Source organism: Caenorhabditis remanei, chromosome I (assembly GCF_010183535.1).
Source record: "Caenorhabditis remanei strain PX506 chromosome I, whole genome shotgun sequence".
Classification (NCBI taxonomy): Eukaryota; Metazoa; Nematoda; class Chromadorea; order Rhabditida; family Rhabditidae; genus Caenorhabditis; species Caenorhabditis remanei.
The window spans coordinates 10,458,885-10,484,915 of NC_071328.1; the positions used below are offsets into that span (position 1 = coordinate 10,458,885).

General features: G+C 38.4%; 10 protein-coding genes and 1 pseudogene across 11 annotated transcripts; 5 read left to right on the forward strand and 6 right to left on the reverse strand.

Annotated features, from left to right (window-relative positions):
- Positions 1 to 321: 321 nt before the first annotated feature.
- Positions 322 to 1,074, reverse strand: GCK72_002250 (uncharacterized protein; the record flags this gene model as incomplete). Its single annotated transcript, XM_003104738.2, has 1 exon — positions 322 to 1,074. One exon carries the CDS (start codon positions 1,072 to 1,074, stop codon positions 322 to 324), a length of 753 nt encoding a protein of 250 aa, XP_003104786.1.
- Positions 1,075 to 5,267: 4,193 nt separating this feature from the next.
- Positions 5,268 to 5,851, reverse strand: GCK72_002251 (uncharacterized protein; the record flags this gene model as incomplete). Its single annotated transcript, XM_003104826.1, has 4 exons — positions 5,268 to 5,300; positions 5,355 to 5,559; positions 5,616 to 5,752; positions 5,801 to 5,851. The coding sequence occupies 4 exons, from the start codon at positions 5,849 to 5,851 to the stop codon at positions 5,268 to 5,270; spliced, it is 426 nt and encodes a 141-aa protein (XP_003104874.1).
- Positions 5,852 to 6,989: 1,138 nt separating this feature from the next.
- On the reverse strand, positions 6,990 to 10,133 carry GCK72_002252 (uncharacterized protein; the record flags this gene model as incomplete). Its single annotated transcript, XM_003104744.2, has 6 exons — positions 6,990 to 7,160; positions 7,210 to 7,759; positions 7,807 to 8,482; positions 8,535 to 9,705; positions 9,753 to 9,941; positions 9,990 to 10,133. The coding sequence occupies 6 exons, from the start codon at positions 10,131 to 10,133 to the stop codon at positions 6,990 to 6,992; spliced, it is 2,901 nt and encodes a 966-aa protein (XP_003104792.2).
- Positions 10,134 to 10,984: 851 nt separating this feature from the next.
- Positions 10,985 to 12,984, forward strand: GCK72_002253 (uncharacterized protein; the record flags this gene model as incomplete). Its single annotated transcript, XM_053723332.1, has 8 exons — positions 10,985 to 11,239; positions 11,289 to 11,667; positions 11,714 to 11,877; positions 11,935 to 12,256; positions 12,304 to 12,470; positions 12,515 to 12,733; positions 12,777 to 12,890; positions 12,934 to 12,984. The coding sequence occupies 8 exons, from the start codon at positions 10,985 to 10,987 to the stop codon at positions 12,982 to 12,984; spliced, it is 1,671 nt and encodes a 556-aa protein (XP_053591977.1).
- A 287-nt stretch (positions 12,985 to 13,271) lies between these two features.
- GCK72_002254 (uncharacterized protein) lies at positions 13,272 to 13,764 on the forward strand (the record flags this gene model as incomplete). Its single annotated transcript, XM_003104770.2, has 3 exons — positions 13,272 to 13,343; positions 13,388 to 13,456; positions 13,501 to 13,764. 3 exons carry the CDS (start codon positions 13,272 to 13,274, stop codon positions 13,762 to 13,764), a joined length of 405 nt encoding a protein of 134 aa, XP_003104818.2.
- A 374-nt stretch (positions 13,765 to 14,138) lies between these two features.
- Positions 14,139 to 16,752, forward strand: GCK72_002255 (annotated as a pseudogene). Its single transcript has 7 exons — positions 14,139 to 14,259; positions 15,177 to 15,364; positions 15,877 to 16,035; positions 16,081 to 16,204; positions 16,252 to 16,367; positions 16,415 to 16,522; positions 16,615 to 16,752. Coding segments are annotated over exons 1-7 (954 nt in total).
- Positions 16,753 to 17,268: 516 nt separating this feature from the next.
- On the reverse strand, positions 17,269 to 18,054 carry GCK72_002256 (uncharacterized protein; the record flags this gene model as incomplete). The annotated part of the gene is made up of 3 exons (XM_003104668.1): positions 17,269 to 17,371; positions 17,434 to 17,699; positions 17,746 to 18,054. 3 exons carry the CDS (start codon positions 18,052 to 18,054, stop codon positions 17,269 to 17,271), a joined length of 678 nt encoding a protein of 225 aa, XP_003104716.1.
- Positions 18,055 to 18,402: 348 nt separating this feature from the next.
- Positions 18,403 to 19,016, reverse strand: GCK72_002257 (uncharacterized protein; the record flags this gene model as incomplete). The annotated part of the gene is made up of 4 exons (XM_003104767.2): positions 18,403 to 18,621; positions 18,665 to 18,743; positions 18,789 to 18,934; positions 18,993 to 19,016. The coding sequence occupies 4 exons, from the start codon at positions 19,014 to 19,016 to the stop codon at positions 18,403 to 18,405; spliced, it is 468 nt and encodes a 155-aa protein (XP_003104815.2).
- A 573-nt stretch (positions 19,017 to 19,589) lies between these two features.
- Positions 19,590 to 21,212, forward strand: GCK72_002258 (uncharacterized protein; the record flags this gene model as incomplete). The annotated part of the gene is made up of 7 exons (XM_003104811.1): positions 19,590 to 19,709; positions 19,753 to 19,897; positions 19,947 to 20,032; positions 20,103 to 20,159; positions 20,441 to 20,569; positions 20,617 to 21,015; positions 21,060 to 21,212. The coding sequence occupies 7 exons, from the start codon at positions 19,590 to 19,592 to the stop codon at positions 21,210 to 21,212; spliced, it is 1,089 nt and encodes a 362-aa protein (XP_003104859.1).
- Positions 21,213 to 21,449: 237 nt separating this feature from the next.
- GCK72_002259 (uncharacterized protein) lies at positions 21,450 to 22,607 on the reverse strand (the record flags this gene model as incomplete). The annotated part of the gene is made up of 5 exons (XM_003104694.1): positions 21,450 to 21,623; positions 21,696 to 21,785; positions 21,831 to 21,958; positions 22,037 to 22,140; positions 22,483 to 22,607. 5 exons carry the CDS (start codon positions 22,605 to 22,607, stop codon positions 21,450 to 21,452), a joined length of 621 nt encoding a protein of 206 aa, XP_003104742.1.
- A 399-nt stretch (positions 22,608 to 23,006) lies between these two features.
- GCK72_002260 (uncharacterized protein) lies at positions 23,007 to 25,879 on the forward strand (the record flags this gene model as incomplete). The annotated part of the gene is made up of 9 exons (XM_053723333.1): positions 23,007 to 23,035; positions 23,089 to 23,181; positions 23,228 to 23,307; positions 23,353 to 23,438; positions 23,485 to 24,194; positions 24,293 to 24,865; positions 24,916 to 25,166; positions 25,212 to 25,348; positions 25,397 to 25,879. 9 exons carry the CDS (start codon positions 23,007 to 23,009, stop codon positions 25,877 to 25,879), a joined length of 2,442 nt encoding a protein of 813 aa, XP_053591978.1.
- Between the last annotated feature and the right edge of the window lie 152 nt (positions 25,880 to 26,031).

Sequence of the window (26,031 nt, forward strand, 5' to 3'; positions counted from 1 at the left end):
TCTGACAGAAATATTTGAAAAGAGACTTTCTCACTGAACCAAGCAATAATCAATTCTACATAATGCAAGAATTTTGGGGGTAAAAAACGTCTAGACGAAATAACCGAGCGTAACTCTAAATTACTCAACTAACTGGGAGAATAAATAGAGTAAAAAAAGAAGAAAAAGCATTTCATATCACCTGAAATTGAGACAATCCGTAATGAAAATGAATGACTATCGAAGGTTTCGAGGTGGATTGAGACGAGAAGAAAAAGTCGAAAAAAGCCGTTTGAATGATATTAACCGAGTGATGAAGGAGATCGGGTGATGAAGATTGTTTTAGAATTGTGGCAAGTTTGAGGTGTTCCAGTATCCAATTTGATCAATTTGTGTCGAGAATTCCGATTCAGAGACCGATGGAGAACGGCTTGATTTTGGATTGAGAATAGCTTCAAGAGTCTTCCAGCTGTTCTTTTCCTCCGATGATTCCATTGATGTTGTTGGAGATTCAAGAGAATGAGCACGATTCGAATAGACTGGGAACGATGGAGTCATGAGATCAATTGACATTTGAGAAGCAGATGGAACCTTCCATTCACACATGTTCTCGAAGACGTCATCCTTTTGAACGGGAGTTTGTGGTGCTGGTGCTGGTGGTGAATGGAAAATCGGCGATTGAATCTGATTCTGATTCTGAATCTGTCGTTGACCATTGGCTTTCTTCCATTGGCTTGGTGGTATCCAATGAGTCATGGTGCTGAAGATGTCGTCATTTCCATCCTGTTCAGTTTGAACTTCTCCCCATGATTCTGCTTGTGGAAAATCGAATTTAGTTGGAGATTGATGATGTTGATGACGTGGATTGACTCCTGATCCAGTTGGTCCTTGAACATCAGCCCATGATGGTGGTTGATTCTTTTGGAAGAATGGTTGTGGATTTGGTTGTTCCCATCTCAGCTGTCTATTCATTTGCTCATTTTGACGACGCATGTCATATGAATAGTTACGTTCTCTTTGGTTCATGCCGCCATAGTATTGATTCTCTTGAGGATATTGTCTCGTGAATGGACCGACAGGCATTCGGTGATTCATTGTTCTCCTTTGGATAAAGGATTTCTGAAATGAAAATAAAATTTGTATCGAATTGGAAATCAAGACAAGACGGTGCTGTACGAGAGGGAAAAGTGAATAGTCAGCGGAAACATAAAATAGGAGGCAAAAACGTAACGAACCGGAATATTTACGGGAGAAAATATGAACAGTGGCCGAGAAAGAAGAGAGAAAACATAAGAGAGGGGAGGAAGGTCAACCGAGAAATTACGCAAGAGAGCCACTAGAATATGAAAGACAAAGAAGAGAAGAAGATAAAGAGAGAGAGAGAGAGACAGAGAGACAGGTAAATGAAGGAAGGTGGGGGGAATGACCCCTCCTTCTACACACCATCTTACGTTTTACGTATCTTCCCAACCATTAGTGGAGTGCTCTCGATATTGACAGGTGACCCACACAAGGATCGAGATTTTTGGGAAGATACGCATGGGAATTTATGTCTTAAGTAACATTCAAAAGTCGACAAACCGGAACTTCTAGCCCTACCGTGTCCTCTGAATACACATTTGAAAATAAGAATTCTCTGATAATCAATAAAACTAGGGAATCTTCGAACTCCTCAGGCACACCAGTTATTATATCAATTAGGTTCACTTATTTTATGGGAAAATCGGCAGGTGGTGAAGGTTCTGTGAAACAAGAAAGATATGATTCTGTCACATCCTTAATTATTCACTTGAGTATGTTTGCACCAATGTATCTAACAGAAAAAATGATGAGGTTGCTTGCTGGAGTGAAAATTGAAGGGTATGCATCTGTGTGTTTCTGAGAGAAAGAGAGCATAATGCATTATAATGAGCGATGACAGATCGTGGTCATGCTCTGCAGAATTTGAATAAAAAGGAAAGGTGAAGAGAATGGTGAGAACAGCGAGATGACTGAAGAAGTGTGAATTAAATGAACTTTTTTCTGGTGAAAACCAAACAGATTTTTGAAATTGTTCTTATGTTTGAAAGAAAGGAAACAACAGTAATAATAACAACTGCATTGAGTAATAATCAGAGAAAGAAAGTCACTGAAACAATGTCAATAAATCAATGTTTCTTTCACAATCATTATGAAATCATCCTCTATTTCATTCTCTTGATAAGAAAAACGGGGCGGTCTCAAAATGAATTTAGAAATTGGTGGTTGTAATTGTTCACCGTATTCATGTGATCTATTGCCATCTTACGTCAAAAAATGGAAAATGTGAACGTGAGCAACAGAAAGAATTCAGTTGTTTGTCTGGTAATCTTTTATAGCCTTCTTAATCTTGTAACATTTTCTTTGATGTGTCAGAATTACTCCAGAACGAAAAAGAAGAGATTGTGAGTTTACAACGAGGAAGAGGTCATAAAGCAAGTGTTCCTCAATCCATTTTTACAATTCGCCAGTAAGATTTTTATGACGAAACATTTGAAAATATGAGTGGAACAATGTTATTATCACTCTTTCTAACTACCTGAAAAATAGAAAATATAGATCGAAAAGGACGAGAGGAGGTGGCAAACAAACCGGACAACCCAACACAACACACACAGTGAGAGAACAATTATCGGGAGGAAATGGGGCTGGAAAACGGGAGGAAAAATGAGAGTGAGAAAAGGGAGAGGAGAGGAAAAAGAAGATGGAGAAGAAGAAGAAAAAGAAGAAGACGAGGAAGAAGACGACGGAGAGGACGATCGGACAGTGGACTGCTCGCACCGCTTCTGCATTTTCTCATATTTCTATGTGTTCACTTTCGAAATAATATTACATACAAAACTACTTTTTCGAAATGGAAAATCAAAATGAAAAGTGAAAAAGGGTGTGTGAATGCTAATGGAAAAACAGAAAGGGAGAGGAGAAGAGAACAAAAGAAAATGTAAATGTGGAGACGATATTTCGGAGGATTTATTATACTGTCTCCGAAGAAAAAAGGTTTGTGGAGAGACAAGTCAGTCTTATGGATTCACTCAATTCATGCGTTAATAAATAATGTTCTTTAGAAAGAATGAAAACAGTTGAGTGTTGGAAGGATTTTTAACTAAAACAGGAATAAAATGTAAATATTTTGGATGAATTGGCCGGAAAAAGAAAAATTCGCAATTCGGTTTCAAATGGAAGTTCATAATCTACTTGTACTACATTACCTAAACATATTAGATAAAATTCAATTCCAAAAATAGTATCCAGAACGACAAGTTAACATTTTGATTTGTATATCGTTTGTTTCAAAATAATACAAATCCGAAACTGCAATTGGGGATTTAAAAAAGATTAAGATGATTTGCAATCCCAATTTCATAATGAAAAGAAAAATGGAGACACTCAAAAAGAACAATTTGAATAAGTCTGCCTCCTGTCACCATCCTGATCCAATACATCCCAGTCGGCCATTGAAAAGAAAACACCGACAGTAATCTCCCTACAAAAAAAGGAGGCGGTGACCAGCAAAGAAAGGAAATATGACTGGATAATATCTACATGTTTATTCAGTATTTGAAGGAATGATTGCCGACAAGTCTCCTTCTTTTTTACTTGAATCTCTTATGAGTCACAGGTTATTATGAGAAAAATAGAAGATTTCAAAACAGTTTCACAACTGGTTTTGTCGTTTTTTTTTCAAAATCTGAAAACCAGACTTGTCACGGACCGGGCCGTGCCAATATCAAAAATATTCTCGGCTCGCTCGGCCCGTTTAGGAACATGCTTTGAAAATATTATGAAAACTTTGCATTTTTTTTGAAATTTTTTGGATTTTTTGGAAAATGTATTTTTCACCTGAAAGTTCAGAATTTTCAGAATTCAATAAAAAGTTTAATATGTAAGGACATTTAAACATTTTTATTTACTCAAAAAAATTTTTTAATTTGAAAAATTTTGTGAAAAATAGGTACCCATTTTTGAAAGGGCCGAGAATATTCAGCCCTGCTTGATTTTTGACAAGTCTGCTAAAAACCTCTTTTTACTATATTTCTCCATTTAAAAAGCTCTCACTATCGAATGATCCTCAACTCTCCGTTGTTGTTCCTTGATTTTTTTTTCCAAGATATCATGTGATACACTCATTGACACTCTATCATTCGACCCATTTGACCCAGGATTTCCTCCTACGCGGCGGGGGTAAACTCAAGAAAAATGAAGAGAATAAAGATTATGAATGTTGGAGTTTGATGTAGTGATCACTCGATATGAAACAGAGATCTTGATCACTCAGTGGGATTTTACAAAGGAGAATTAAGATCGATACTCTATTGAAACTCATGTTTTAGTGTTTTTTTTTTGTTAAAATATCCTCATATTCGTCAAAAGGTTTCGATATAAGTCCAAAAAAGGCTATAGTTCTGCAGTTCCTAACGGTGTTTTTAGGAAACAAGTCTTCTTTTCAAAAATCGATGGAAATGCGAAATATGAATGGAAAGATCGTATTCATGTTGGCAATTTCTAGAATAAAATGAACGAGTGAAAATCTATTTTATTCCCAAAATAAACACAGATTAATGGACGAATTGAACAACAAGAATTTAACTTGACATAACTAGAAATTTGCGAAAATTGAGAATTCTTGTTTTGTTGTTGTCAAAAATTTCGAAATTTTGTAGCTGCAAAAGTCAGAAAGAGTGTTTTCTATTTTTGCATTCTGGCAATATTTGATCAACAACTCGCCGCCCATCTACAGTATCCCTTCTTCTACCAATTCAACCATCTGCTAATTGATGACTTGCCGATTCCATCATCTTTTGCAACACCCTCTCTTTCTGATCTCTACCTAGATATATTCTCGCTGCTCCGAGAGAAAGAAAGAGAGAATTGCTGTGCCATTCGCCCCCAGTAATCCATTAATGTTTTTGAGAAACCTCCGAAATATTAGAGAGTGTCACTTTTCGAGAGATTGAGAGAAAAGTTACAACGCTCTGGAACAGCTGCGTGTCGTCTCTGAAGACGAAGAGACGATGGGAGCACATCCGAACTTTGTTGACCAAACAACTAACAAACATTCTGAAGACGGAGAAGAAGAAGAAGAAGAAGAAGAAGATTCTGGATCAGTGGCCACTTTTTATTTTTTGTTTTGTACAACAAGGAAGAGACAAAAATCATATTATTAGGACATGAGAAGGTATTTTGTGGACAGAGAAAAGAAAGAAAGCGGGGGCTTGGCCATTGAAGAATCAGATGATTGGAAATTTGGAATTGTTGGAGAAACTGGCAATCTAGAATGGATGGCTCTTTCCGGCCTTTTGGAGCTGAAAAATGAAAAAGTTTGTTAGATGAAACTGGAGTTTTGAAAAGAAACTTACGATTCTTCCGAGGGAGAGAAGAGTAATACAAACAGAGAAGAGATCACGTCCTTCGGTGAGTTCAACAGATTGGAACGTCTCCTCATTTGGAACTCCTTGCTTCTTGGCGAACTCGACGAAGGCGTTGATGTTCTCCATACAAGCGAAGGTTGAGATTGGCTTCTGAACCTTTTTCACTGATCCGGCTTCAAGTCCATTGGCAAGTCTGAAAATCGAGAATAAAATTGAGTTTTTAAGAAAGAAAAAGAAGAAAAAACATACTTGCAAAGGAGGGTTCCGTCCTTAAGGAGATTGTGGAAGTTGTCACGTTCTCCAGAAGTGGAGATGTTCTCTCCGGAAACCTTCTTGATCCATTCGAGAAGAAGAGCAGCTTCCTCCTTGATGAATTTGGATTCTTGCTGAAAAAAGGAAGCAATTATGAGATAAGGATTCTGAATAATTGTTACCTTTTGACGGACAGCGAATCCGATTCCTCCGGCAGTGGTGCGGTTGGCCATGGTGATTTGGAGTGTGTGAAACTGAGTGTCTTGGAAATAAAGACAATGAGCTTCTGCTCTCTTCTATCCTTTCTTTTATCAGATGCTCAAGCTCCGCCCACTTTCGGGAAGCTCCCGGGAGCCAATTGCTCTTGGACGTCTGGTTTCTCCGAGAGGAAATAGTATGAAAAAGTTGTTGCGGGGGAGAGAAATGGAAGGAAGATCGATGATGACGTGGTGTTTTGAAAAAGAAAATAGTGGGTGGCGAAACGAAACGATGATGATCCGAGAAACGAACGGACCAATGGTGTCTGACTCACTTTGTGTTGTAAAATAGGGGAAGAATTTCGAAATATTTTGAAACAGATCAGTGTATCCCCATTCTATGGCATTCAACTCATTCGGATCCTCCCAATTTGTGATGTTCAAAGTTTCAAAAGTGCTCAAAACACATTCATTTATTCACTGCTCCGATAGCATGTTGGTTTCGAGTGAAATAATTCTTGGGCACATTATTACAGCAAGATTTCAATTAATCCAGTCTGAATAGGTTCACCAGCTTTTGAGAAGAAATTGAAACCGTATCGAACCGATTTTCCATCATTTTCCCAATGTTACACAACAAAAATATCTGCAAATAACGCAGTTTTGCATTACAATCTACTTCTAGCCATCTGGAATCCATCGCCCTAATCGTGCCGTTCAATCCCTTCGTTTCGTCTCTTCTTCCTCGTTGTAATGATCTGTTCTTCCACATAACCACAAATTGGATCCGTCCCGTTGTGCTGTGTAAATAATGACGTGGCATTCTCCTCACAGAACCATCCGGAACTTGTTGGTTGACAGGACGAAAAGCACTTCTTTTTTTGAAGACGAAGCAGAGGTGTTTATCAGAAGAGAGCAGCTGTCTCCTGTCGAGTCCAACCCACTCAAAATTGTTTTTCGTGAAGGTTTTGAAAAAATGTTTGACCTCTTTGTTTACTGCATAAAAATTTCCAATACACCAACAAAAACCAGAAAAGAAAATAATGAATGAGTGGGGAGAGAAACTATAATGCAACAGACAACAATAAATAGAGAAAAAATAGGCAGATATGAAGGAAGAAAAAGCAGGAAGAATCAAATTGGAGGCCTCAAAAATTAATAAAATAAGGATAACTTAATTGATTGCAGCGAGAGCGAACTTCTGAGCCAATTCGACAGCAGCATCTAATTTATCGACGTTTTCTCCGGTCAGTTGAGCATTTGCGTCCTTTCCACCACCTTTTCCACCGAGAACAGTACAAACTTCATTGACCCATTCGTTGGCTTTCAAACTGCTCACTAATGACTGAAACATAACATATGAATGAAATTTAAGCAGTGTTTATCCAACTCACCTTATCAACTTTAGCGAGGCAAAGAACTTTTCCGGTGTCTTCATTAACTGAAAATGCCATAACAGCTTTGGTGTCCTTGAGAAGTTTCAGGGCATTGTCAATGGCTTTACTGTTTGCATTCGATGTGAACACATGAACGAGCACAGCTGGTTGCTCTGAAGCAGCAGCAAGTTCTTTGGCTTCTCCAAGAACCTTCTCGGCGACAGCAGCCTGTTGGGCTTTTGAGTAACCATCCATGTCCTTCTGGACATCTTTGGCCTTCTTACGAAGAGAATCTTTCCGCCAGGATGGAAGCAGGGCCCCGTTGGCTTCATCGACAATTTCTTGAATCTTCTTCTGAAGCTCCTTGAATTTGTCCTTGTTGGCCAAAAGCTCCTGGTTCTTGGCGTGTTTTGACTCTTCCACTAGGCGAGCCTCCAGGCGATCAGCTCTAGCGATGGCTCTATCGGCTTCCGGTCCGGTCAATGCAACAATGCGCCGAATTCCTTTGGCAATGGCTTCCTCCGACGAGATAACGATGCGGCCAATATGGGACACATTTTGAAGATGGCTGAAAGCTTCAGATAAAACTGATGCGCAATAAGAAAATCCACTTACGTTCCTCCACAGAATTCGACAGTGGTATTTTGTCCTTCTGGAGCATCAGGATTCTGGAGAAGTTGTTCAACTGAAGTTCCAACTGCAACAACTCGAACTGGGTCCGGATAAGTCTCATCGAACATTGCACGAAGTCCGTTGATTTTTTTAGCATCAGCAAGTGGGGAGTTCTTAGCGTAAACTTGTCCTTTGGTATTAATCAATTGTTGAGCATACTCTTCAGCTTGTTTGACCTGCTCTGATGTCATGGCGGCCTTGTTGGTGAAATCGAATCTCATGCGATCTGGGGCAACAAGAGATCCTTTTTGATCAGAATCAGCAAGGACCTTTCGAAGAGCATAATTGAGTACGTGTGTTCCGGTATGGTTTTTCATAATCAACTGCTTACGATCCTCATCAAATCTTTGATTAACATCGTCTCCAATTTTGAAATTTCCCTCAGAAGATCCAACTAGAACGATATATCCTCCACGAACTTGACAGTTGCTAACATTGAATTCATTTGATTCATCGTTTACTTTCGTCAGAACTCCGACGTCATAAATTTGACCTCCTTGTTCAGCATAGAAGTTTGTACGATCAAGAAGAATAGCACCTTCTTCTCCAGCAACAAGCTCGTCAACGAACTTTCCATCACGGCGAATAGCAAGAATCTTTCCAACGCATGGTTCAAATTCTGAAAATAAATTTTTTTTAGCTTTAAGTATTAATTAGTAGAAGAGACTCACTGTAGACTGCATCAGCCCCTTCTCCTGTGAATGAGTAGGCGTATTTTGGTGTATCATCAGTGGTAGGAACTCCCTTCTGCTGTAAATCGGCCAAGGCATGAACATCCAAATCAAGAGTATCGCGGAACTTTCCGGTTCCAGCTGAAGAAGTTTCGATAGCCTTCTTCCGAGCCTCTTCGAATGCAGTAAGATCAACGGACAATCCTTTTTCTTCGGCCATTAATTGGGTCAAATCAGCTGGGAATCCATAAGTGTCATACAGTCTCCATGCAACATCTCCTGGGAAAGTTTTTGTTCCTGCTGGGAGGGAGTCGACAGCCCTTTGGAAAAGAACACGTCCACGAGAAAGTGTTTTCAAGAACTGCTTCTCCTCGTCGTTGATGATATCCATAACAGTTTCTGGATCACGACTGAGTTCTGGGAATGTTTCGCCGAGAATTGAGATGACGACGGGAACGAGAGAAGCGAAGAACCCTGGTTGTGCATTCAATTTTTCTGTGGCGTAACGAACTCCACGACGAAGAATACGGCGGAGAACATATCCTCTTCCGGAATTATCTGGACGTCCTCCATCAGAAAGAGCGATTGTGAGAGTTCTGATGTGATCAGCAACTACACGATAAGCCATATCGATTCCATCTTTATCATCATCTCCGATGTGTCCTGTGTAAGCGCGAACACCGCTTCCTTTGTTGATTGCTTGAAAGATTGGTTGGAAAATATCGGTATCGTAGTTACTGGTCTTGTCCTGCATAACAGCAATCAAACGCTCGAGTCCAAGTCCACAATCAATGTGTTTAGCTGGCAATGGCTTCAGGGATCCTCCTTCTTCACGATTGAATTGAATAAAAACGAGATTCCAGATTTCAACAACCATCGGATCATCAGCATTGACCAAATGGGAAGCATCTCGGTTTCCGATACGGTCATAGTGAATTTCAGAACATGGCCCGCATGGTCCAACGTCTCCCATCTCCCAGAAATTGTCTTTCATTCCGAAGTTCAAGATTCGTTCGTCTGGAACTCCGACGGACCTCCAGATTTCTCGAGCTTCGGAATCAGCTGGAACACCAGTTGCCTCATCACCGCCAAAAACGGAAACATATAGTCTTTCAGATGGAATTCCATAAACGGTAGTGAGGAGTTCCCAGGCCCAAGTGATGATTTCTTTCTGAAAACGAACAATAATTTTGAATACATAACAACTCGCTTTGTTACCTTGAAATAGTCACCGAATGACCAATTACCAAGCATTTCGAAGTAGGTGTGATGGTAGACATCCTTACCAACATCATCCAAGTCGTTGTGCTTACCTCCGGCACGGATACATTTTTGAGTGTTCACAGCTCTCTTGAGTTTAGCCAAATCACTGTTTGGATCAGCAATTCCGAGGAAAAGAGGTTTGAACTGTAAATTATTAATATATTATAGCATAAGTGTTATTGAATATCTCACTTGATTCATTCCAGCATTAGCGAAAAGAAGAGTTGGGTCATCGTGTGGAATAACAGATGATGAATGAACGTAGGTGTGTTCTTTCTTCTCTTTGAAGAAGTTGATGAATGTCGAACGAACCTCAGAGGCAGTAAGATGCTTCATGGTTACCCAAAAGAAATTTTACTCTGTAAAAGTTTTACTTTTGAACATAATTATTTTTTTGAAACGATTGAGAAGCAGTCATCTTACGAGAAATTTCGCAACATAAACAAGATTTGGGTGCGAAATGGGTGCGATAAAAGAAAAGCTGTACAAAGAGAAATTGAAACACTGAGTGGATAGTTGCGGAAGTACGGAAAACAAGAAATTCGCGGAAACGAATGAAAATAGACGCTAGATGCGACAATTGTTCGCATTGGGCGGGCAGAGTCAGATTGCAACTGCGGCGCGCTATGCTTCAAAGAGGAGGGAGAATATTATTTTCAAGCTTGGAAAAAATTCTTAATGAATTTCCGCGAGCTTGAGGACTTCAAGATTTCTTTAATCAAAAAAATTGAAATCTCGAAAATTTTTCTACCCGCAAACACCACGACGTACAAATGCACACAATGTATCTAGCACTTACTTATCGCATGTAGATATACAGTTTGGGTGAAAAAGCATAGATTTTAATCAGAAATATGGAAGACTATGGGAAGTGTCAAACTGGACCACAAATGATAGATCTGGCACATATCAATTTTTGCCCAAGTCATGGCAATTACTACGTGAACGTTTCTCAAAGTCTGTTAACCCTGTAATAACCCTGTAATCCACATTTTCCTTCAAAAATTAGTTCTTTGCCGTAAATGGTTCATTTCACATAAATTTATGAAATTGATAGAAGACTAAACGAAAACGAGCTAGTCTTCAAAAATTATTCAAGCTAATGGCAAGAAAGGTTAGTCTTGTGTTGAACTTGAGTTAGATGTCTCAATACATTCCAGGAATTTGATCAAAGAGTGAACAAAGAAATGGGCACTCAAGAGGAAGAATTTTCAGCTCGAGGTCACGATAAAAAAGAAGAAAAAACGGTGGATAATCGTAAAAAAGGGGCGAGGACAGTTGATCAAAATGAGAAAGAACCTAAAACGGCAGTAGGGAAAAAAGGAGATAAATGTGGACTGAAACAGTCTCCAATGTCTCCAGCAACTCCAACTCCAAAGGGGACACCGAATAAGATAAAGTGTGAGGCAACAAAAAATGAAGCAAGTAATAAAGGAAAGAAGGTATTCATAGTACTGAACTGGGAGTCATTATGAACTTCTACATCTTCAGAACAATTCTCAAATGGAACAACTGAAAGATCGATCTCAAATGTCAACATATGGTTCAGCTAATCCCAAAACAACGACTCATGATTTTCAATGGTTGGAGGAATACATCACCAAAATGCCATGTTTTCACGGATTCATTGGGAGAGAAGATTTGATGTGTCTACTGAAAAATGTTGGTGATTATCTTATCCGAATATCAGTTCAAGCGAACAGGCAAGAAGTTGAAAAACGGAAGAAAAATCAACAAGATGTAAAGGTTTTGGTGAATTTGAGTAGGGAGAAATGTGCAAAAAAAGAAAAAGAACGAGAAGCAAAAGAAGCAAAATTGGCTGCGATTGGAGATGTTGGACGACGGGAATTTGTGATTTCTGTTTATTGCAGTGAGTGATTCAGAAGATTACATTAGCATACTGTACTTTTTTTCAGAAGACAAAGGAACACAATCACCCAACAAACCAGTGTACACGCCAATACGTAACTTGGTTATCAAAAGAGATAATGGATTGATTCATGTCGAACCACTTAAAAAGTTCAAGACACTTCCTGAGTTCTTCGCACATTATCTGAAAAACACGGGGATTTGTAAAGAGGTATTTAATTTATTTTTCAAGGAAAAGAGACTAGAAACAGTTAATATATTTTTCCAGACTGACTTCCAACTTCTCAATCCAATCGGTCTCTCTAATTGGGAGTTTGTTCACGAAGATGTCGATTTACAAGCGAAGAAATTAGGGGAAGGGGCTTTTGGGGAGGTTCGAGTCGGTAAAATGAAGATCAAGACGACGAAGAAGATGGTTGAAGTCGCAGTGAAGATGTTGAAGAATTCAGATGTAGTGACGAGAGAACAAGTGTCTGAACTGTTGCACGAAGCACGTGTAATGAGAATAATGGATCACAAAAATGTTTTGAGAAGTTATGGAATAGCAGTGGTTCGGGAACCATTGTATCTGATGACTGAGTTGTGTGCTTGTAAGTTTTCTCAAATTTTCCAAGAACTAGTTTCATGAATTTCCCAGGCGGTGCTCTTCGAGAGTATCTTGATGAGAATAAAGATACAGTAACCTTAGCCGAGAAACTTTCATTTGTACTTGGTGCAGCACGAGGAGTTGAATATCTTCATTCACAAAGAACGATTCATCGAGACTTGGCTGTTCGAAACATTTTATTATCGGAGGATAAAACGGTAAAATAAAATATGAAAGTTCTTCAATCTCATCATATTTTCAGCCCAAAGTATCAGATTTTGGATTGGCAAAAGTGACGGATCGATACGAAATGAAAGAAAAGTGCAAGATTCCGGTCCGTTATCTGGCTCCAGAAACTCTTGAAATTTTCATTTTCACACCGAAAACTGACGTTTTCTCGTTCGGATGCGTGATTTGGGAAATTTATGAAAATGGCCATCAACCGCATGACGGAAAAAATGCGCAAACGATTAGGAACTTGGTAGTGATTCTATATTGAACTGAAACAGATTTTCTGTTTTTAGACCAAAAAGAGCCAATTCCTCAAGTTGACCAATTCTGCTCCAGCAGAACTTCGTAAGCTTGTCGGTGAAAAAGTCTTCACTGCGGATCCAGAGAACCGATGTTCCATGACTACGGTAAATGTGAAAGATGTGCAGTAGTTTATATCGAGTTGTTCAGATTGTGCAGTGTGTTGAAAATATCGAGAAACCAGCTGCTGGAGCGAAGTGACATTGGGATATAACCTTTTATTACTATTTTTGTTTCGGAAGTAAACTTTCTATTTTATAACTTTAACATTTACTGTGGAGAAGTGATCAAGATTATGGTCATGTGATTAGTCTTGGGAAGGTATCAGCTCAAATTCACTGAAATATAATGGAAACTCGTCATGTCTTTATAAATTCATTTTCTCTGTGAACTCTCTGGATTAATCAAAAAGTATTCATTAAAAACCGTGAACTTCAGTTCAGAACTACGGGAAAAACAGTTTTGTATTATCCAAAATTCATTTCGAGATGAACTTCACTGGGAACGGAATGACACACAAATGGGGATCAGTTAGACAAGAAACCATTAGAAAGGAAAATGTAAGCATGAATCAAACGTTTGATTCAACATCCTTCTGTTTCAGAGTGAAGATTTGCAGTCTTGCATTGATGTTGGACAGATAATGGAGAAGGTTCAAAGAGACAATTATATCGTAAGTTTGATTGATGAGGATCTCAATCAGACAATTATTAACAGCGTCAACAAAAAGCAATTGAGCAAACTGAAGGCGTTTCGAATAACTTGATGAATTGGAAAAAATCAAATGATATGGACATGCAATCACTAGAGAATCAGATGGAATTACTCAAAAAGAGAAGAGAACAAATCCGTCAAAACTCGACAGAAATGACTATTTTGGCGTCTCAGTTGAGAAAGAGATTGAATCAAATTGATGAGATGAAGAACGAGAGCCGACAATTATTTAGAGATGAAGGTTACTGTAGTCATTCAATTAGATAGTTTTTTTAATGGAGTTTTTTTCAGAGGAAATGCAAAGTTGATATCCAGTCCGACAGAATGAGAGATTCGAATGACTGTTCGATGTAATAAACTTGTACTTTTTGATCATTTCCTTCACTAGTTCTCACACTCAACCGGTTTCCGTCTGCCGAATGAGTAATTTTGTACTTTTGGGGTTATTGAACAGGTTAAATAGTCTTTGAATCATTTATCAACTCAGCAGAAAAAACAACTGTTTCTTCTCCACAATTCTAAGAACTGAACCAATAAGATCAACCATCATTCATTTAATTCTTTCTCATTTTTTTCTGATTCTTCCCATCATCTTTTCCGTTTCTCCCATTTCGGTGTTTCCTCCTCCGTGTTGTCTTCTAATGTGCTCAAATCCTATTGTGTTCATGTTCGTTGTCGCCACCTATCGTATTTCGACGGAAAAGAAGAAGAAGAAGAACACATGTTTACATGCGGAATGGGCGGAACTCAAGAGAAATACATGTAGAAAGTGCGAATGCTCATCATTCTTCGCTTTGAGACCATATTTGGATTCTTGTAACGTTTAATCTGGTTTTAGGGGAGAGAGAGCTGGAAATGGGTAGTGTAGATTCCGTCCTCTTACTTTGACATTTTTCTGCAGTCACACAAAATGTCTGTTTCCAGATCTTTTTATATTCTCGAACTACAGTAATATTATTCGATATTCTACCATCTCTCTCTCGATACTTAGCAGCGAATATACACTTTTACATATCTGACCTGAATTCTCAAAGCAATAATTTCCTTTATTTGTTTACCCCTTTTTCGTAAAGTTGTTCACCTTTCCTTTAGTAATTCCAGTTCCATTTTCTCATTTTGACTCATTCTGTATTCCCCTTTTTCCAATTTTATGTACTCCTAGCTTCTGTCTTCCACTGAAAAAGTTTTCTAAAACTTAGTGTAATTTCAATTACAGATTCTCACACGACGAAACGAAAAACTACTAGAAAAAGAATAAGAAGAATACAAAATTAAAATTGAGAAAAAAGAAGTCGAAGAGCAAACAGAAGAAAGACAATTCGAACAAAGACTGTCTCAGAAGAGAAAGAAGAAAAATCTTTCCGACGCATTTGTTTGTGTCTGTCGTTTTCAACTCCAGCATGACCAACGGTAGGTTTTTGTCACTTTTTGGTTTCTGTGATATGTGGCGGTCAATATTGTCGGAACTATTTGTAGTACGAGATGACCGGAATGATACATGAAACTTATGGATTCTTTCAGAGAAGGTTGGAAAAATAAAAATTGCTCCTTAAAGAAGACTCACGAAATTTTATAGTTTAGACTTTTCAGACCAGTTTTGAAAAAAAAATTATTGAGAAATAATCAGTGCTTCTGGTACGGAAACAGCAGTACACCTTTTTCATCACATTTGGTTTCAGGAGACAACGTATCAATTGTGACACTTGACCCTGTTGCTGATGGTATTAAATCAACGCATACTGTAACTATATATCCAGAAGCCTTGGTAAATGCTGAACCAACAATAGAGGCTCCAAGTCCTCCTCCATTACCCCCTCCAATCCAGAAATCAGCCATTATTACACTGGATCCAACGAATATTCTTCAGGTATGCGAAAAAATGCTTATCTTATTTCCTTTCCAGTAACTATATGTTATCTGTATCTTCCTGCTCAAAGTTCTAATTTCTGAAAGATGTCCGTGCTCATCAGCATCTATAATTGTTCTCCTATCAGAAATATCTCTTCAAATCCTCATCCTGTTAACTATGCAGTTGTCGTTTTTATCCACATTCTCTTCCTCTCTCACTCTTTCTCGCTCTTTCCGAATATTTTTTTCTTCGCTTCGGGTCCCCACACAACACATTTCAACATGTGTCCTTCGATCATTTCTTTTTATCTCTTTTTCCTCTTTTCCTGATCATCTATCTTCTCTTCTCGTATCGGTGTAAAAGAGCAAAAGGATGCTCAACGAGAGTGGGGGCGGTTTTCTTTTCCATCTCAATTCCTGCTCCCTCCGTTTTTTGTTTTTGTTGTTGTTGATTCATCACGAATTCAAATTTTTAAAAATATTCATATGTGAAGCCTTCGCGTTTTTGATGACTCATTTGTATAGTTTCAGGACGAAGAACCGAAAATAAAAAAGGAAAAACAGAAGAAAAAAAATAACAATAAGAACGACAAGAACGAGAAGAAAATGTACGATTCACCACGTTATCAGACGACTACAACAGTTGTGGAGACAACTGAATACATTTCAAATGATGGTCCAGCGGTTCGAGTGAGTTCATCAACTGAGAATCAGTTCTAAAGGTCTCTAATCCAGATCGAATTCCCACGTCTCGACTGTGAATACATCCGAACTCTGGGGGGAATCATGAAGATTGTCTGTATCGTTCTGTGTCTTCTCACCTTTCTTTTTGTTATGATGGGACCTGCATACTACACAGGTATACTTTAACTAAGAAACACCAAAAAACAAAGAGTTTTGATTCAGGAGTTGGATGGGCAACTTTCGTTTCATCGGTTGGAATTTTTGTGACAACTTCTCTTTTGACTCTCTACTTGTTCAGAGTTGTTGACAGCCTTCCATCAATTAACTGGATTGTATGCGTGAGTATAACAGAGTGATATTTCAGTGAAAGAGTTTTGAATTTCAGGAAATGGTATATTGCTTCGCTTGGGCCGTTTTCTTTTTTATCGCAGCATGTGTTCTTGCCGTCGCTTCTGCTCAATTCAAAGGAACATTCGCATGGGCAATTGCCGCTGTAAGTCATCATATTAACTAACTTCCACGTGTACCAAACTGTATTTCATCCAATTTTAATTGTTTCTAAAACATTTTATTCTCACGTTTCAGTTCTTTGGATTCGGAGCAATGTGTGCTTACGCATTCGATTGTTATCTCAAATTCCTTTCATGGCAGAACAATGAACGTGCAACAGGAGGCTCAAATCCAGTAGTCGTTCAACAACAGAGACGAAACAACTTTGTCTGATTAATTGATAATTGTTCAAAAGTTGAAGTACATTCCATTCTCTTTTGCGTATTATTCCGAATTGAGTATTTCTTTTTTCGCCTCTCTTCTTTTGCTTTAAAAAAATGAAATTATTCCTTTTCACTCATTTTATACACGATAACTTTAACTTGCATGGAAAACTTTATAACTTTATTTGAACAATTGAAATTATCACTGTTATGCTCTCAAGATGTGGAACGGGGTGGAGAAACGAACTGGGAATCACAAAGTAGGAAATCAATCAAAAAGAAGCTGAAACGAGAAATGCTATAAAATGTTCAGAAAATATTTAAACATACAGCACAAAGAGCAACACGAACAGACAGAACAGACAATGAAAAAATACTCTTCTGTCTACTATCGGAATAGTTCTTCCTTCTTCTCGGCGTTGGATGAGTATTGACTAACAATATATTTTATTCAAACTTTGAAAAAAAACAGGGAGGGGAAAATGAAATAAAAAACGAAACAACTTGCAACAAAGCAATGCAACGATTAGAAGGGTTTGGCGAGATGCTCGATGATCTGATGCTTTCGCTCTTCTGTCATCTCGTTCTTTGTTATGAGGCCATCAAGAATTCCTTCCATGGTCAGGAAACTGAAATAAAACGGTTGAGAACGTGTTTAGTGTTGAGTTGAGATTCGTGAAGATGTGTTTACCTCATGAAGTTGAGTTTATCTTCAGCAAGATTGGCAGATGCACCTTGCTGTCTGTCCAAAACTGCAATAGCGTCTGTCACTTTCAAACTTTCTTTGCGAATGGCTTCTGCTGTCTCGCGAATAGATTCTCCAGAAGTAACAACGTCTTCAACTAGAAGCACAGTTTTCCCTGGTTGATAGACTCCTTCGATCAATTGTTTTGTGCCGTAAGCTTTAGCCTCTTTTCTCTTCATCAGCATTGGTGTGTTGAGGATATCAGAGACAAGCTGTAATCAGAATAAGAAATAGCGAAAAATATTCACATCTGAATACCGTAGCAAGTGGAAGAGCAGCATATGGAACACCGACAACATAATCAAACTTGATATTTTTTGCAACAAGTTTATCACACATAGCTTGAGCAGCCATTCTGAGAACGCGTGGCGAACTCATGATTCTGCGCAGATCAATATAAATTGGAGTCATTTGTCCGGATTTGAGGTAAAACTCTCCAGTTCTAAAACATTCCATTTGATAGAGCTCCTCGAAAAGAGTTGTCTCTTCGATTGGAGAAGCAGATTGAACTTTGACAACTACTGGATCGTCAATAGCATGGTTTCCGTTGGCAGTAGCAGCGGTCATTCTGAGCTGCAAAAGTTCAAAATTTAAAACCGAATTTTATCTTTTTTCTTTCATATTGATGAAAACAAGTTTTCGTGAGAAAGAAGTAAATATGTCACATGGTCAAATAAACCATCGAGAACAAAAACAAAAATTGAAAACAAAGTGCCATATTTATAACATCAAAAAATACTATTGAACTAAATGTGATAAAAACCGATCTATATATCCTAAAATTGTACAGAAAACTAGAGAAGACAGACAAAGTAAATGAAGATTGTCTCGACTGATAACACCACCAATAGGCGTGACCCAAAGTGCATTGACGGTGATCTTCGACCCGTGAATTCATATTGAGAACAGATGTATCTATGGTCTTGGTGGTGCGATAGGATAACTCTTTGGAATACTTTTCCACTCTTTTTCGGTACGCTTGTAGATCATCTGGCGAGTGAAATGTCCCATCTTTTGGTTTTCGCGTAGATCACTGACAGCTTGTCTCTCTGCCGGTGCCTTCAGGATTTCTTCCAGATTACACTCGACTTTTAGTGCCGGCAATGTATCCACCTGGATTAGGTCAACTTGCACCTGCAACTCAACCTAAAATTAGGAGGAACAGAGAATTACTTACGGTATCTAAATCATGTGTCAAAATTGACTTCGTTTTTTGTCTTGCTTCTCGTGACATATGTGCTTTGAAGAGGAAGAAGCTAAAAAAAGGAAAATAAATAATTTTCAATACAGGCGGATATTACTTTGAAGCATAAACTGGTTCGTTCGTTTGTTTTGCCAGTCGTTTATAAGGTAGATCGCGATGTCCCAGCGATTCCACTTTTTCAATAACTGCTCCGTGATCCAAAAGAGTGTTTCCTGCTCGAGTGAGAGCTTTAACCAGATCGGCCTGCAAGGAAAAATATTGCCGAACTAGGTTTTCTTCCTTTTTGTGAATGTAAATTTACCTTGGATAGAGATCGAGTGATCATGCTCACTTCATAAAACGGCATTATAACCAGTAATCGGTTAAGAACACGGAGAATTTGAAGAGATCTGGAAAAATTTTCATCACATTCAGGGTCTTCAATATTTAATGCTTCATTATTTATAGTCTTATCACGATGACCGAGATTGGATCCGGATATTTTTGAATGAAAAAAATGGTTAGTATAAGAAATTTACATCAAGGATTGGAAAAATATTTTTATTTCTTTTTCGAGCTGTAAATTTAATACTTTAGAAAACAGAAAAATACACAGAAAATGGGTGGAAATACGAGGCGGGTCTCGCAGCGACTGGTGTTGATTTACGGAGAAATAGCATGCGCCTTTAAACGATGATATTTCTTTTTAAACAGCACTAGCGCGAAATCTGCTAAATTGTGAAAATCCAACGTTTTCAGGTACATTCCAATTTTATTCACTTTACATTCAATTTTTGCAGATACAATCAAACTCTCGTTCGTAATTGTTCTCTATTATATCAAATTATTAATCGTTTCAACTGTTTGCGTGCTTGCAATAACTGTCATAAATCTTAAGAATTCGAAAAAAATTATAGAAATGGCTCCCACGAATAAGGATGGAGGTGTAGCAACTGCAAAAGCAGTGGACGTTCTCAAACAGAAAGCCGGAGCCCATCATTGCCTCGGAAATGTTCACGCGAATCTTCCAGTCAATAAGGTTGGTTTTCGTGATGATTTCATTCAGAGGATTTTGTTTTTAGGTAACTGTTCACCCACTTGTGCTTCTTAGTGTTGTTGATCATTTCAATCGCGTCAGTAAGACTCAAAGTGTGAAGCGTGTTGTCGGAGTGCTTCTAGGCTCGATGAAGAAGGACAAGACCTTGGACATTGGTAACAGTTTCGCCGGTACGAAAACTTTTCAATTTTCGAATGTTTAAGTGACAAATCTTTCCAGTTCCATTCGATGAAGATGACAAAGACAAGAACACGTGGTTCTTGGACATGGACTATTTAGAGAGCATGTATGGAATGTTCTACAAAGTGAGTTAAACTTATGAAATTTTCACCTTGTTAATTTTTTTTATATTTTAACCCAATTTACTATTTCCAGGTCGCAGCAAAAGAGAAGATTGTCGGATGGTATCACACTGGGCCAAAACTGCACAAGGTATAAAGGAGACTTTCGGCCCGGGGCTGAGAGACGCAGGGTGTGGTGTAGCGGTTAACGTGTGAGACCGCCGCTCTAGTACTTGTTTGTTCGACGCCATTTTCATACACCGGGTTTGTGATGACCACATACGGATCACTGGGCTCTGAATCTCCATGAACCGATAATATCCGTTCTGATACCCGTTTTACCAAAAATCTTGGTTTTTAAGATAATCATGGTTAAATAAAAACATCATACTTTTCCTAAGTAGAATAATCATTGAATCAATTTGATTTTAGAATGATATCGCTATCAACGAACAATTGAAGAGATTCTGTCCGAATCCGGTTCTTGTGATTATTGACGCTGAGCCAAAAAACATTGGATTGCCGACCGAAGCTTATATTGAGGTTCAAGAAGTCCATGACGTAAGATTGTTGAATTTTCGTTATCAAGTTCGAAAAAACTCTTTCAGGATGGAACACCGCCAATCAAAACTTTCGAGCACGTTCCTTCAGATATCGGAGCAGAAGAAGCGGAAGAAGTTGGAGTTGAGCATTTGTTGAGAGATATTAAGGATCAAACTGCTGGAACTCTTTCTCAACGTATCACCGATCAATTGATGGGCTTGAGAGGACTTCAATCACAACTTGAGTCGATTGAAAAATACCTTCATGATATTGTGCGTGGGTCTCTTCCAGTCAACCATCACGTTATCTATTATGTGCAAGAAGTTCTTAACCTGCTCCCCGATGTAACTCACCCTGATTATGTCGTCTCACAGAACGTTCAAACGAACGATCAGCTTATGTGTGTTTATATGGGATCGCTGGTTCGATCTGTTGTTGCACTACACAATTTGATCGATAACAAGGTGAGTAATAGGGATCTATTATTACCACAGAAATAATTTTATAGATTGCTCTCCAAAAAGCCGAAAAGGAACAGGAAACAAGCGAATCAGATAAGAAAAAAGAAGAGAAAGACAAAAAGGAGAAAAAGGATGAGAAGAAAGACGAGAAGAAGGACAAAGACAGCAAGACATCTACTCCAAACACTCCAAAAAAATAAAATTGCTCTTCCCACCATCAATTATTGGCCCCATAACGCATCATTTACGTCTAATTTATTCGGTCTTTTATTTTCTGTGCATCAATGTAGCATGATCACCCGGTCTTCATTTTTCTACAGTTTTCAGAAGAGTTTATACTAAAACCTGAACGATTTATTCGGAAAGGACAGAGAATCTCCCGTAAAGCATTGGAAATCACAATTAAATGCATGGCAATTATTACATTTTGAACTAAATCAGAGGTCTTTTTGCTGGTGCTTGATGTAAATTCCTTCTGCTACTTTCCATGCGCTTCCACCAGTGATTGAGTCAGATCCTACGACCTCCCGCTGACCATGAATAGGGCGTCCGAACTGCTGCCCCGAAAGTGAGAGATACGATCCAGTAACAACGTGACGCAATTTGAATTGCTGAAAAATTAATAATTTGAATGCGTAGGAGGGCATTCAAATGCGATGTTATCAATAGTTTATGCTACCAACCTCGGACTCCACCCACTCATCTCCGTTGCAGATCACAGTCCAGTCATCTCCTGTGTCACTCTCCGATTCGCTTCCGAAAGCAGACACTTCCTTAAATTATTTATTTTCTCGACTTTTTGCAACTTCTAGACCAACCTGATGTTGTTTCGACAGTGGTGCAGTAAAATGATGAGAATGAAGGAAAGTTCCCGTAGTTAGATGCTTCAAACGGATCTTGTCTCCGCATTTGATCACATCTCCCCGATTGCATTCCTCATTCAATGCTGAACAGAGAGAATTTCAATAACGTTTAGGAAATGCGTGTTTCAATTTCTTCAGCATTCTGAAAATCACTCTTATACCTGGGAAAATCTGCCAGTGAGAGTTGATATCGTCAGAGTTTTTGACTGCTGTCACAGATTGTTGGCCGGACCCGCTACCGTATTTGACGTCGTGGGAGTGTAATCTGAACAGAACGAACTGTTTATATAAGTAAATATATTCTCATTTGTATTTATTCGTATCAAAATTTGAGATTACCCAGAAGAAAAGAGTGTACTTCAATTTCGATTTAAAAAGATTTCGATTCTTTTTGCTGCTAGGACAAGCCCCATTTGTTTTATGTATAAGAATGATCATACCTAGCTAGGCCTAGGTTCAATTTCCGTGAAAATTTCTTGCAAATATGAGCTCTGTTCTGTTTGTACAACTAGAATCTAACTGTTTAGTTAGCGAAACTTCATCAAAAGAGCACAAAATCAAACTTTTAAAAAAATAAAAATTTGCCATTATTTATAAATAATGATACCTTGAACCATCATTGGCATTCATAAGTTTGAGTACGCTGTAGCAGGTTACAAAGTCGTCCTCTGCATAAATGACCGAAGAAGATAGTAAGAGTGGGACACCGAGTAGAAATACAAACTTCGACATAGTTTTTACCTAAAACACCTTTTTGAAATAATCTAATTTGAATAAAACAGCGAATTTCTTGATACGCACTACTGCAAACGGTTATTCAACGTCGCTTTGCACTAAAAATGCGTCTACAACGCGGACGAAACTGCATTGACGTCAATGTTTTTGGCTTGACGCACTAGACACCCCACCCGCAGGCCTCACGGTGCCTGTGTGGTTTTTTGGTTTGCAGACACTGGTGACCGCTTTTGGATTCATCACGAGACTTTCTAATCTGTCACAATTGGTGTGAAATCATACGGTTGTTATCACTTGTCGTTTCGAATTTTTCTATTTTCACTTCACAACTTTAATTGTTTTTTTCAGCTTCAGGAAAAGATCACGCATGGGTGAGCGAGAAAGGTGGAGCAGGCAATGAAGCTCAAGCAATTATTGATATTTTGGTGAGTTTTTGAGTTTTTTCAATATGGATATTCAAATATCGTTGCCATTTCAGTGTACTACTAGTACTACCCAATATTCATGCCAACCAAGACGTGTCATTTGTAAAGCATTGGAAGGATATCTTACTAACTGATGGGGATAATGGGTAAGCATATTTATCACGAATAAATGAATCTCAATAACACTTCCAGATCCATGTGCTATTTATCAGTTGATGAATGTACCAGAGCAGCACCGTATAACATAACAAAAAAAGTTATTAAAACATCAGGTAATACTCCTTCGAAGGCAATTCATTTCCAAATCATTTTTTCAGTGAATGCGTCCGAGAAAGAATCTGTACCGGAAAAAAGTATTGAAAGTTTCGATGAATGGACGAAAAAAAGAAGAGATGCTGTAGCAGTAAGTATTCAAGTGTTTTCAACATTATCTTGAACTTTTTTCATAGAATCAAAACGGACAACACCAGAAAACGGTAGAGCCAACTCCTGGAACGACTATTCGACACGATGAAGTTGTCATTTCACTTCCCTCAATTTCTCGTCCAGCCCGGAATTTTGCTAGCCGAGAATGTGGTGCAAAAGTGATTGCAGCAAATCTGGAAGCCGAGAATGCGAAAGCTGTAGTAAACGAGAAAGACGTAGATGATTACATGAGAAATCCTTGTCAATCAGCCAAAGAAAAGTTTATAGTGATCGAGTTGTGTGAGGCAATACAAATCAAGAAGTTCGCTATTGGAAATTTTGAGCTGTTCGCATCAAGACCTAAAACAGTTCATGTTTTCATTTCGGAAAGATACCCTCCTCTCACTAGTTGGGTATCTTTGGGAACATTTAATCTTCAAGATCATCATAAACAATTGCAAACGTTTGAAGTGCCGAACACCAATATATATGCAAAATATATTAGGATAAATCTTGAAGATCACTATGGAAAGGAACATTACTGTATTGTTTCGGTTGTCAATGTTATGGGAAGTACATTAGCTGACGAATACGATAAAGAAGAAGCGGCTGCACATTTGCTAAATGTCATCGATGAGAAAAAAGATGAACCTGTGACTACTCCTCCACCGTCAGAACAAAAAGTTCAGACACAGTTACCAGTTCCTCCGAAATCGTCAAACCAAAATAATGCTAGTGGCGTTAAAGCATTCAAGTAAGTAATGACTGGATATTTAGCTTAATCTATCTTATACGCAAAAACATAAACATAGCGTAAACTCGTCTGAATTCACCCTAAAAAGTATTTTTCAGCTTCCGTCAGCTCAAATCCATCTGTTCTCAATGCTCTGCTGGAAAAGTCTCATATTTGATATGTCACCTACTTCCTAGACAGTCGAAACCAATCAAGCTAAACCCTACACCGAAGCCGTTTTCAGCTAAACCCCCGGTCACTGAAAACAAAAATCTGACAGTTGAACTGGGGCTCTGGGCCGAACGGAGTAGACAATCAAATTTCGAACAATCTAGAAGAAGAAATATGGCTACCATTCAGAGGCTATTAGAAAAGAAAAACGCATTAGAACCCGAAACGTTTCCACCATCGACAATGACTTTCACAGAACCATCTCTGTCTAAGATTGAAAATGGCGAAAAACCAGCAGAAAAAGTTGCAGTTCCAGAAGAAGCAAAATCATCATCTCAACCTGCAGTTCAGCCTCCATTCCAAGAACAACCACCACCGAAATCAAAGACAGAACACATTTTACCAGCTGGGGGATCCACTAGTCAGAGAGAAATGGTTTTGATGAAGTTGAGCAAAAGGATTGCAGCTGTTGAAATGAATTTGACATTGAGTACAGAGTATCTCTCGGAGCTTAGTAAACAGTAAGTTCCTTTGGATAAAAATCAATTGACGAAACAGTTCTCTATTCCAGATACGTCTCTCAAATGAGTGGTTACCAACAGGAGCTCAAAGAAACACGAAAAGCATCGAGAAAATCTTCTCAAACTGTAGAGGCAGTTATGCATTCGAAAATAAACAATGTGAAACGAGAACTTCGAGATCTTCGTCATTCAGTTTATTTGTTGCAACAACTAGAGAATAATCGTTACAAAAACGCTCAAAACGAAATGAGCAGGAATGTATTCATGTCCTCTTGTCATATCAGTTCAAATGTGCCTCCAAGTGAGTTATTCTGACTATATCATTTGATTTTAATCAAAACTCCAGGTCCTACTCTCGCACGACTACCGTTAGTGATCCCATCGATAAACAGCAAATTTGAAAACTTTACGAATTTCGAGGAAAGAGTGAAAAAAATTTATCAAACTGCTAAGTCTGTGATGTTCGGATCCATAACATGGAATGTAAGTAGATGGTTGAAAACAACTGAGGTCTTGAGAAAAAAAATTCAGACTGATCATCTTATCGTTGCATTGATCTCATTCAATGTCCTCGCGTTATCATTTTTGTTTGCCGGAGTATTTTACATTCATAGACGAAACAAAGAAAGATGCGAAGAAACACAAGTTATTGTGAAGAACGAACTTCGAGCTCGAATCGCAAAAATCGGCGCGGACAATCGAAAAATGATATCTAAAGGAATGCGTCGAGCTGAGCTTGCTGTTACCGCTGCTGTTTCGTCTGCTCTAAAAGTTGAAAAAACATCTAGCAATCGAAAAACAATGACTGAACTGGAAACAGCGTTAGCAAACCTGTTTGCCGCTCAACAGATACGAATAGAAGAGCAGTTTGAACAAAATCAAAAAATTCTTCGAGATGCCTTGACAACGGGACAACGATCTAGTGCTGACGATACGCTGAGTATGGAAGGCAGCGAAAGTTCTTCAGAAACTGAACAATCAAAAGAAGACACTCCTACTTTTAATCAGGATTAGTTACTTCTAGCACTTGTAATTTATGTAGAATCTATGTAGATGACTAACTTGGTGGATATTCTTATATGCGGGTACCACTGTCACTATGTTTGCTTTCCCACTTCTCTCGCCCATTTTCAATCAAATTGCCCGTTTGAATCGTTTTCTTGTAC